Genomic DNA, 12157 nt, shown 5'->3' on the forward strand with positions numbered 1-12157 from the left:
ATCTCAGAAAGTGCTGACCTCCTGGGATTTTCCCACACAGTGGTCTCCAGAGTTTTACAGAGAATGATGCAAAAAAACAAACAAAACAGATCCAGTGAGTGGCAGTTCTGTTGGTGAAAACGCCTTGTTAATGAGAGAGGTCAGACTGGTTCAAACTGACAGGAAGGCGATGGTAACTCAAATAGTGCAGAAGAGCATCTCTGAATGCACAACACATTGAACCTTGAAGTGGATGGGCTACAGCAGCAGAAGACACGAGCATTATTTTGAGGTACAAGAGGTGCCTAATAAATTGGCCACTGAGTGTATGGGCGCTATACATGACATGGTGCTTCTCATCATTAGCCTTTTGCCTGCTTCTGTCACTTTGTCTAAATTGTTGAACCATTCTTTCTTTTCCACAGTCAAGCCTTTAGCTGCATACAACCTCACAATCGACATTTCGAATGACAAAAACATACTCCTGTCCTGGGTGGACGACTACAGCAGTTTACCTCTTGGCAAATACATTGAATATGAAGTTGCCTACATGAGGACAGGAGGGAATTGGAAGGTTTGTATCGTCACCTCAAGTATATGGGTTTAAATCACTTCTTCCAGAAGCAAAGTCCTGTAAATGCTGAGGACCTTGAAATACTCAGTCAGCTTCTGTGAAGAGAGAAACAGGGTCAGTTCTTCAGGGGTCTGGCCTTTCACCAGGACCAGGACAAAATAAAGGAGGGCAGGTATTACAATGCAGAGAAGTGGGAAGGTGTGGAGAGGGAACGGTGAAAGATCTGTCATAGGCAGGAGAACAAGGCTATGAGAAAGGAGTGGTGAGATGGAGTGGAGTGAGAGGTGGGAACTCCCTCACTAACAGTTTGTGGTCCCACACCTCAAAGACTGCAGAGGTTCAAGAAGGCAGCTCATCACCATCTTTACAAGGACTGGCAATTAAATGCAGGCTCAGAGCGCAAAGCCCATATCACTGGGGTGAGTGAATAACAGGGCAACAGTATGTAGTCTAGAGACGATCTGGAGCATTGGAAGCTATGGGGAGACCTAATGGAAGGTTATAAGATTATGAGATGGCAGACAATCAGAATCTTTCTTCCCAGGTAGAAATGTCAAATACTAGAAGACATGTTTTAAAGTGAGAGGGGGAAAGGAGATTGCAGGGCATTTCTTTTTCTTTACACAGAGAGTGTTGGGTGCCAGGGAAGGCTGGCAGGGTTAGTGGTGGAAGCCAATATGATAGCGGCATTTAGGAGGCTTTTAGATAGATGTGAATAATCAAGGGATGTAGGGTTAAGGCTCATCTGGAGTCATAGAACAATACTGCACAGAAACTGGCCCTTCGGCCTATGTAGCCGGTGCCAAACTGTTATCCTCCCTAATCCCATCAATTTACACCTGGACCATAGTCCTCCATTCCCCTACCATCCGTTTACTTATACAAGCTACTCCTCTACAGGCAGAATAGATTTAGCTCATGTTCAGCTCAGACTCTGTGGGCCAAAAGGCCTTTTCCTCAGCTTTACTGTTCTGTGTAATTAGAGAATGAGTGTTAAGTATAAGCAAAGTATAACCAAAAGGCAGAGTACAGTTCCCTAAGTCCATGCTGGATTTCATTAGAACAAAGGCAGAGAGGTTGGATTGAGTTGCAACGAGAATTAAAGTGACAGGCAACTGCAAGCTCAGAGGCGCCCTTGCTGGCCGAGCAGAAGTTGTTCCATGGAACAACCATTCAATTTGCAATTAGTTTCTCCAGTGTCGGGGAGACCTCATTGTGACTATTGAGTGCAGGACTCTGGGCTGGAAGAACTGAATTGCTGCTTCTCCTGGAAGTGCTGCTTGGGTCCCTGGATGGTCAGACTAGGTAGAAGAGGAGGCTTTGTATGGAAAGGTGCAAAGCAGAGTGAGTGTTGGGAGTTAAGGTACAAGGAGTGATCATTTTAGGAGGCTGAAAAGCGAAGATGCTTTAGATGGTGCACCACGTTGGAGCTGTTGGAATTTAGAAACGTGCAGTCTTGGGGTTTGGGGTGGGAGTTAGTGGATAGAAGGTGTGGACAAGGGGAACCCTATCTTTATCTTTGGCAGGAGTAGAAATGATGAGAGCAGAAGGAAATGAAGTGGATGGCAGGGTGGAGGTGGATGGGAGGGTGGAGGTGGACGGGAGGGTGGTGATTGCTCAGTCTTGCATGACACACTCACTCTGTGGTTTCATCTGGTTGTTGGAGAGGTGGGAAGGGAAGCTACTTCTGATTAGGCCGATGTGTTAAGTCCAAGTGTGGGGCAAGAGCTGTCAGAGGCACTGCTGAGGATTAAATTTTGCCCAGCCTCTGTTGTTGTTGGTTTTGATGTAGATGGTCCGTGTCTCCAATGAGAAAACGCTGCGTCTAAATCCATTTGTGGAGGCGGGATACACCTACCGTATGAGAGTCCACTCCAGGACAACAGATAACTACAGAGGCACGTGGAGTGACTGGAGCTCTGTGATCGAGTGGAGCTACAGTAAGTACCACACCCTTTACCACCAGCCCACCCCAGCCACATGGGGATTCCCTCATTCCTTGTAAATTCTCCCATGACTTAATTGGTCCAGGTCCTCTTCACCCGTTGCCCATCCTTGACATTACTGGCTCCCAGTTAAGCAAAGTTTAAATCCCTCCATTGTCTCACCATTCGGTTTTTAATCTCCAGCCTTTCAATGTATGTGCATTCATCCAATCCTGGCCTCATGGGCATTTCTCAATGTAATCTGTATCAGAGGAACCAAATGTAGATCGGGTCACCTTTGGCAGTACATCTTCATTCTGTCAACCTTTCACATTGGTTACTTGTAACTCTGCGTTTCCACCCCACTCCTATTCATACCTTTGATCTTTGGCCTTCTCCATTTATCCAGAGACGCTGAACACAAAAACTTGAGAACGTCACCTCATCTTCCATCTGACTGCTTCACAGTCTTAAAGCCTCTGCACTGAGTTCAACCATTTCATTAACCAGAGCTTTTTGTCCCTTGCCTCACATTGCCAGAGTTTCCAGTTTCAAATTATTCCTTTGCTTCCCTTCTGCCTGTACCTCTCTTCTTTAAAATTAATTGTTAACTGGTCAATCATCTTCTTCACCTTCCCTTTTTACCCCATCCTTTGCTGAAATTCAAAACATGTACGTCACCTTCCTTTCCCAGGGCTCCTGACCTGAAACATCAACTCCAATATTTTGGGTCAGGAGCCCTGATATGCTGAGTGCTTCAGCATTTTCTGCTGTTGTTCCAGTTTCCCAGAAAAGACAGTGTCTTTTCCAATCACTGTCAATATCGCCAAATTGCAAAGGGAAGGGAAGACAATGCCTAGTTTAAGAATTTTTTTCAGGAAGGAACAAGAAGGTTAGCAGATCTGACGTAGGATTAGAAAGATTTCTACGACTGGTGGAGTTTGACAGGTACACAAGCAGAAACCTTTAAACTGACACATTGAGAAGCAGGTCACATTTAAACTGAGCCTGATGAATCTATGGACTGAGATCTCAGATGTAGAAATAACCATAACTTCTCTTTCCTCACCCAGTCAGGACACGATTTGTCTAATAGCCTTGTCCGTGCTGTCATTTCTCATTTAACGAAGAACTGTCCATTCACAATCTTTAATCAGTTTTAATATCCTGTATTTTAATATTCTGACCTTTGCTTTCAGATTCCCGAAAATGGATTTTACCTACAATCATTGTTCTTGTGTGTATCTTCATCCCGCTGCCAGTGGCAACCTGCTTCTATACGTATCAGTTGTAAGTGTTCATCAGACCGTGTGAGGCTCTCTCTGTCCTATACCAACAAATACTCCCAGGTCAGATACAGAATAAATCTCCCTCTACACCAGGGTCCCAACCTCCCCCCTGGTCAATGGTAAGGGTCCGTGACATTAAAAAAGTGGGGAACCCCTTCTCTACACCGTCCCATCAAGCATTCTCAAGACAGATGCAGCAAGGGTTCGATACAGAGCAGATCTTCCTCTAGGCTGTCTCATCAATCAGTTCCCCATCAGAAAGAGCAGGGGTTAGGTATGGAGAACATTGTCCTGTCGCACACTGTCAGGGCAAATGACAGCATGGGACGGACACAAGGAGGAAACCAGAAAAACAGACGTAGAGCAAAACAAAAAAAAAAAAATCAGGCTAGACGATAACCCTGTCTGGCTGTCAGCATGATCAGAGTCTTCCAACTGAAATGACCATTTATGAACAGGAGGTAGAGGGTGAAAAGCTAAATTGACAGTTCAGCTCAGCTTGACTGGGACTGCAGCCTGAGAACTGGGCTCCAAGCTCAGCCACAATATTGTTTCCCTGGCTTTTGCCAGACTCTCACGGGTTAAAGGGCCGAGTCATTTGATAAGGGCAGAGATGGCATGAGCTGAGAGAAGCGAGGAATGCACACTAATCCAATCACATCTCTTCTGTTATCAAGAGCAAAGAAGTCCTGGTGGGAGAAAATTCCATCACCCCTGAAGAGCTCAGTGTCCAAACAAATTTTCAACCAACCACAGGTACAAAATCTACTTAGATTTGATTTTTTTTTTTTAGCCCCCCACCCCTCCACCTTGTAGCTGAGTGTCAGCTATCATCATACACAGTGTGACTGGGCAACACACACCCCCTTCCCACACCCCAAACACACTCTCACACACACACACCATCAGATGCCATTACTTCCTCTCCCACAGTCTTCCCCTTATTAGCCGTCCCTCACACACACAGTCTGTCCCTTCCCGGATACCGGCCCCTCCCTCACCCAGAAAGCCAGCCCCCTCCCTGATACCACCCCTCCCTCATCCACACAGTCCACCCCTTCCTTTAGCCACACAATCCGCCCCCTCCCTCACCCACAAAGCCAGCTCCCTCTCTGACTCACTCACACAGTCTGCCCTTTCCCTAATCCCCTCCCTCCCTCACCCACAATTTCAAGGGGGACAATTGATCGCCAGCTCCAAGACAAGTAACTGTATTCCAGGAGTGGAATTGTTTGCTATAAGGTGTGGGTTGAAATCCTTGACTAATTTCAAATTTGTATTTTGCCCAATTAACCCAGATGCTAAGTCTAAACTTTTGTTTTTGTGAACCAGATGAAAGGATTAGTTTTCAGTGAAAATAAGATTGATGACTGCAAAGTGGAGAAGATCTCCTGCATGAAAGATGTATCTAGGTGAGTGCAGGTCAAGTTTTGGGACCCATCTCCTCAGAGTTAGCTAATCAATTACGCCACAAAATCTATGCATCAAACCCAATCTGGTTTGCAGCTTTACCCCAGCATACAAGTAAATCTTTGATCTCTCCTTCCTGTCCTCCAGTAATTTTAGACTTGCCTTTGGCTCCCGTTTCATAGATCCTACCACTGTCCTTGGTGCTTTGAACTTTTCCAAGTCTTTCTGACCTTGACCTTTCCTCCCCGTCAGCTTCTTGACCAAATAATGAATCCAGATTATTATGACATTGTTCTCAGGATGTGGACTGCACATCCCTTCCTTACTTGGCCTACCTGCTGAGTTAGAACCCACAGCCTCGGAGACATCAAAGTGATCAGTAGATTATTCTCAAGCACCTTTCAATCTAGCTCCTTCATTTTCAGTGGGTCTTATTTAAGAGATCTTGAGGAATGGAAGGTGCACATGAATGCAAGTTCTGCATTAATACCCCTGCTCTTCTTCAAAGAATAAGGAATTGCAATTGTGATTCTTGGTTCCTCATTGAGCTCCTTGGGAGAGCATTGGTTTAAGCAGATCTCTCACACTCCCTCCATTTCTGCTCATTCATGTGATCTGGGGTTGATGGAAGTCTGTCCAATCCACATTACCCTGACCACAATGAACAGCAACTGCTTCAGTCCTTCTGGTGAAGGAGCCCATGGTAGGGAGCTGCAGGATTTGTACCTGGCATTGTCAAAGGAACAGTGATCTATTTCCATTCAGGGTGCAGTCCCATGTAGAGCAGCAACACCTTATCCTCCGTCTGGTGCATTACAGCCCTCCGGAGTCACTCTGCTGCAGCTGTACAGCGGTCCCAGTGTTCTGTCTGAATGGGCCAGGTCTGGTGGTAGTGAGCAGACTAGACAGCGACCACAGAGGAGGCAGGCAGGGTCGGTGACATGGCCCTTGACCTCTCACACTGCAGGCAAGAAGTGTCAGAAAAGGGCATTAACAGTTTCTCTGCTGCCTGGCTCAAACATTTCTCGCCTTTTCTGTGTTTTTTCTTCAGCTTCTTTTTTTTAATTTCTGGCTCCCCGCCCAGTTCCGTTGTAACTGGGGGGGGGGTTCTCTCTCCACAGATGCTGCCTGGGATTTCCTAGCATTCTCCTTCCTTTCAGATTTACAATAATCACTCTGGCACAGTTTCACTCCCTCTTTGTTCCGTGTGTACACCTGTCTCCGGCACACCAGCCGCCATCACCAGCCTGTCTCCATCTCCATCCTATCACAGGCATTCCCTCCACCCCTCTTCTGTCCCTGCAACTTAAAGGATTTTTTTTCCTTTCCTGAATAAAAGCTTTCAACATGGAGCATTTTCTCTCTTGCCCCCTCGCAAACCTGTCCTACGTCTCCACCACATTCTACCCTTAATGCTGATTTACAGTTCAGTGGTCAACTATGAAAAGCGATTTGCAGATTTGGCACTGACACTGCCCAAGCCACTGGTCTCACTTGGAGTATCTAACCCAGGGGCATTACAAATTGTAACATTTTGCTTTTCATTCCACCTACATTCAGGGAGAAAGCCAAGGTTGACGATCCCACTGAGCACCCCGGTACAGACAGCGTCACGTTCCCTGCCTTCCAACCCTTGATGAAGGACATCAGGCATGATGAGAAAAGCCCCTTTCCTCACTTTCCAGGCTTTGGCTTCCCTGTGCTGATGGACATCCCGTCTCTTTTCCCTCTACCTGTTGAGGATTTGTCACTGGTTCCTTCAGATGCTCCAGGTTATTCCTTGTTCAACGGCATAGCCAAAGACCAGTGGGCAGATGAGGGAGATGGCTACCGTCCTTTCAACAGTACTGAAGATGGAACCCTCCGACTGACACTATCCACATACTCGCTGAGCCCAGGGCCTGGCAAGGAGGCGTCTCAAGCACCCGAGCAAGTTGGCTATCAGACATTTAACAGTTGTGTCTCCAAACCCTGGGTCACAGGGACTGAAGGTGAATGGGACCCTGGGGAGCAGAGCTCAGAAGCACTGCTAACACCTCTGGATCCAAGTGATGTTGAGTCATCTGAGTATATGGCTTCCAGCAACTGGCCATTCCCAGCAGATGGCAAGGAGCCCGATGGGGAAGGAAATGATGATCACCACGCTTCATACAATTTCACTGTGGCTTCTGGGAATGACTTCCTGTTACATCCCTTCCCACTGTTTCCTGAAAGACTACCGTCCACAACCTTCCAGCCAAGTCTTCCAGGAAAGATGGAATTTCAAGAACCTCCATCCATCCACTGGGGACCTTGCATGTCTTTAAGTCTGGCTCCTTCCCTGTACCCTCCTGAGAAAGTTGCCTTAAGCTAGAGCCAGACCAGCGGACAGTGAATGACTATCTAAGGATGTGGGGTACAGGTCAACAAATAGAACTATAACCAGAATAATCATATTCACGTTTCCATAGTGCTAGACATATGAACTACCAAAAGTGCAAATAGGGCTGAATATAGAGGAACAAAATTCTACACTTCTTTACCACAAAGGAGGACATTCAGCCCATTAAGTCTATGCTGGCCCACACAGCAATCTCATTGACTACAAACGGGGTAATTTGCAGCAGCCAATTAACCTAGCAACCCGCCCGTTTCTGATACGCAGGAGGAAGATGAAGCACCCAGAATAGACCCAGCAGTCACAGGGAGAACATGCAAATTCCACATAGAAATACTTGAGATCAGGTTTGAGCCCTAGCTGTTGGAACTGTGAGGTAGTGGCTCTAACAATTGCACCACTGGGTCTCCCAAAATATTACAAGAGAGAAACCAGGCCTCTTTGTCAACTTAAAAGTAAGACACACCTAGCCCCTGGATGTCAGTGCAATACTCAATCACTTCTTTAGAGATATGTGTAATGAGGAGATGGTATTTTGCATGTTAATCCCCTTTGGAATAAAAGGCAAGTGTCTACAGGGCCTCGATATGCAGAGAAATAGCGAAACTGGATAAGGCAACAGACAATGCAGGCAAAAGGCAAAGTACCGTAAAAGTGTAAAGGGTTGGTTCCCAGAGACACCTCAACAGATGAGTCTGGTCTGCCTTAACCATCAGATGCAAGAGACTAATTTGGCAGGCAAGTAGCTCAGAATTGCAAAAGCAGGTGGCACATTTTTTTTTTCTTTGGTCTAACAGGCCAACATTGACAAAGAAAAATGGGTTTAAGAACAATGAGCCAGCTGGGACTGTTGAGTGTGGTAGTGGTGGGAAGGGGGGTGCATTCTATCCATCTACTGTGGAGCATCAAATAATGGCTGAGAAGATGATATTGGGAAAGAGAAGAAAAAGTATTTTCTGCACATTCAATCCATATTTGTCCAGTAACCTGTCTGCCCAAAGCCAATCTCATTTCTACATCAATATGAGCTGCAAATTATCTGCTGACCAGTAATGCAAAATCCATGCAGTTTGCAATTAATATTGAAGACAGAAGTCTTTTGAGAGGCAGGACTGGGAACTGTGCTGCCTGTGAGGGTGGTGAACTACTTAAGAGATATAAGGAAGAGATAAGGAACTGTCCTTTCTCAACAGGAGAGGAAATCTTTGATTCAAATAGTCACGTTGTAAAAGTTTTATAAGTCCTTAACACTTGCAATAGTATTGTAAAGAGTTGTTAACTGCTTTTTATACAAACACTTTTCCCTAAAATGTGCATTCTGGACGTTAAAGCAATAAAGCCAGCGCATAACGTGCAAGGGAGTTGCTCAATATGTACATTGCAGGTTCTTGTTAGCAATAACTCTCCAAAGCAAAGTGAACAGGAATCTTGTGCCTGAGAGAAGGTACGAACTGGTACATTTTTTGTCTGTGGGAGGAAACCGGAGCACCTGGGGGACACCCACGCGGTCATGGGAAGCAGGTATAAACGTTCTTGCAGAGTACACCAGAACTGAACTCCATCAGCCCGAGCTGTACTAGTTTTGTGCTAATAACATCAGAATTCTCCTTCCTGCAATTTAGAGCCTTCACTTGTGACCCATATCTACCCCTTTCAAGAACAAATTTAAAACTAACAACTATGGTCACTGGTCCCAAAGTTCCTTCCTCTTCCCCCCCCCCCCCCACCCCCACTCAGACCTCAGTCACTCATCCTGCCCTATTTCTTGTATAGATCACCTGAGGGAACTTTCCTGAACGCACTTAACAAATTTCAGCAGTATGGCAGTCCCAATCTATATAAGGAAAGTTAAAATCCCCTACTGTGAAAACCCTTTTCTCGAGCAAACTCCCTGCAAATTTGTTCCTCCAATTCCCATCCACAGCAGTATAAAGTGCTTGCTACCTTGTTATATTTCATCTCCCACCCACAAAGCCTCACTGGATGATCATTCATCCTGGACTGTTACTGTGACATTCTCCTTAATAAGAGATCCAACTCCCCCTCCTCTTATTCCTTCAGCTCTGTCCCATCTGTACCCTCCAATCTTTAGCTGACATTCCCACCCCTCCCTTGGCCAAGTTTCTGTAATGGCTATAACATCTCAGTGCAATTGTAGATACCCATGCTATATCATCTATCTAACCTGTCAGGCCTCTCACATTGAAATAAATACAAGTTAATCCAACAGTCTAACCTTCCTCACTGTCATGTTGCAGCCTGTCTTGTCTACTCAATGTACTGTCATTGAATTCTCTATCAGCTTCCAGCCTCCCACCTGTTTTGGATCCATCCCCTAAATCTATTTGCAACCCTCCCTCGTTATATCAGCAAATCTGCCCACTAGGACATTGAACCCTCCCTCATATAAACATTTGATTTTCCAAGTTTTTTTAAATGGGATTTTCTGTGCTTTGTTACATTTATACCATGGTTTTTAACGCAGCTAATTTTGGAGGTACTTTGTCTGCCCTGGTATGCTTCCTTGTGTGTCTTTTTCAGGGTGCCACGTCTAGGCACTTTCTCGCTATTTGTGTGCCTTTCCTTTGCGATGTTTTACGGTGGCATTTTGTGTGAATGGTATAATGGTATTGTCTCTTCCCAACCACAAACAAGAGAAAATCTGCAGATGCTGGAAATCCGAGCAACACACACAAAATGCTGGAGGAACTCAGCAGACCCGGCAGCATCTATGTGAAAAAATGCAGTTGACGTTTCAGGCCGAAACCCTTCAGTCCTGCCGAAGTGTCTCGGCCTGGAACGTTGACTGAACTCTTCTCTATAGATGCTGCCTGGCCTGTTGGGTTTCTCCAGCATTTTGTGTGTGTTGCTTGTCTCTTTCCATCTCTTTTTCATTAACTCAGATTTCTGTTGCAGCTTTTTTTCAGCTGTTACTTTTCAGTATGTCCTTTGTCTAGGTGTATCATCGTGCAAACATCTTCTACTGCAATTTTTAACAGCTTCTGTTAAATCGGTTAAATGCTCCCCCATTTATGTTCATAGTTTCTGGAGCATTTTTTGTTTGTCCCTTTTCCACTTCTCTGCCCTTTCCCTTCTGCATATTTTAACATATATTTGTACAACTTTTCCTGTGGCTTGTTGTACAAAGAAAGAGAGATGCAAAAACTGAAGAATGTGTCAGAGGGGCAAGAGTCACAAAAAAAGTCAGCCATAAAAACTGACAAAGTAAGCAAAGAAAAAAATCTCCAAAAGTGTCAGTCAGAGTGACAGACAAGGGTTACATGCTCAAGGAGATCTGTTTTTTTTTGTGAGAATGATGTAATGGTCTTTTGGAGGTCACCTGATGTGATTTTCCCGCCGGTGAGGTCACGTGATGACATGTGCCCCCGTGACTATATAAGGGTCAACTCAGGTGACGCAGCAGGGTTTTTAAGTTTGTAGATTTCCGGGTAGAACGTGCTGTGCCTCCATTTCTGTTGTGTTTGTTTTTGGTGACGCAGTTTCATTTTTAAAACAGTTGTGCATTCTGTTGCAAAATTCCTTATTATCTGGACTGGAAATTTGTGGCTGGATTTGCCGATTTACTCAATTCCAACAGTTGAAGGGAGAGTGAAGAATTTACTGAAGGATCGAGAGAAGTCGGCATCATTTGGCAGTTTAATAAAGAATCAACCTTATTGGGTCTTCGTTGGAGGAGTACCTGCATCGAGATAACTCTTGCCAGAAAGAGCAAGGAGTTCATGCAAAAAGGTGCTCTCTCTTGCTAAAGGAATTTAAGATCAGTTGATTTAAACTTTATTTTTGGCATTGTGAATCCTGTGGACAGAACCAGCAGTAAAGGTGCGTCTGTGAAGAAATCCTTCTCCAGAGAAGTCTCTCCCAACTGAACGTGTAAAACTGTTGGACTTTCGAAGTTATCGCTTTAAGAACTATATCTGACTGTATCACTTTAAGAACTGTTTTTGCATTTAACGCTTTAAGAACCAGAGCCAAGTGGCGAGATGGTGAATGGCTGCATATCTGTTAACTTCCAGTTAAAGTTTTCCTTTGTTCTTTTTTCCCTTACCGTTTATACATGTTTAATAAATGTTTGGTTGTTTTTATATAACCTGTCTCGATTGATATTCATTGTTGCCGTTTACGTAACAAGAGAGAAAAACAAAATCATAGAAGTGAAAGTAATAGTTGCAAAAAAAAAAGCCCAGAATATGTCACAAAAAAAAGACACATAGCGATAGGCCATAGGAAATGTATCAAAACTGACAGCATAGAAAAAGTTTGAAAAAAAAAGATAATCAGCTAGCAGGTCACATAGAATCCACAGGGGTGAGGAAAACAAATGATGAACATTTGGAGTGGAGACCCTGCAAATTTTGAGGCAGTTCTGACATCTGATAGCATGAATAGGGCTAATCCTTTATGTCAATACAATACCCCTGTTCTCTCAGCCTATACCCTGATCCTTAATACATTCTGAAATTTACCCAGCCCCTCCTTATTTATACTCAATAATTTGGCTTCCACAGTCTTCAGTGACAAATCAAATGGTTCACCGCCGTCTGAGCTGATATTTCTTTTCATGTTAAACGGTAAGCGATGGAGC

General features: G+C 44.7%; 1 protein-coding gene across 1 annotated transcript in view; it reads left to right on the forward strand.

The window, feature by feature from the left end:
• Positions 1-11662, forward strand: part of LOC140202916 (uncharacterized) — a 29234-nt gene extending 17572 nt beyond the window's left edge. The window contains exons 5-10 of the mRNA XM_072268504.1: positions 405-553; positions 2346-2493; positions 3678-3768; positions 4445-4523; positions 5100-5179; positions 6738-11662. Of these exons, the coding sequence (XP_072124605.1) occupies positions 405-553; positions 2346-2493; positions 3678-3768; positions 4445-4523; positions 5100-5179; positions 6738-7530 (1340 nt within the window). The 3' untranslated portion in view covers positions 7531-11662. The remainder of the gene's footprint in view (positions 1-404; positions 554-2345; positions 2494-3677; positions 3769-4444; positions 4524-5099; positions 5180-6737) is intronic.
• The last annotated feature ends 495 nt before the right edge of the window (positions 11663-12157 follow it).

The sequence above is a fragment of the Mobula birostris genome, chromosome 9, assembly GCF_030028105.1.
Source record: "Mobula birostris isolate sMobBir1 chromosome 9, sMobBir1.hap1, whole genome shotgun sequence".
In the NCBI taxonomy this organism is placed as follows: Eukaryota; Metazoa; Chordata; class Chondrichthyes; order Myliobatiformes; family Myliobatidae; genus Mobula; species Mobula birostris.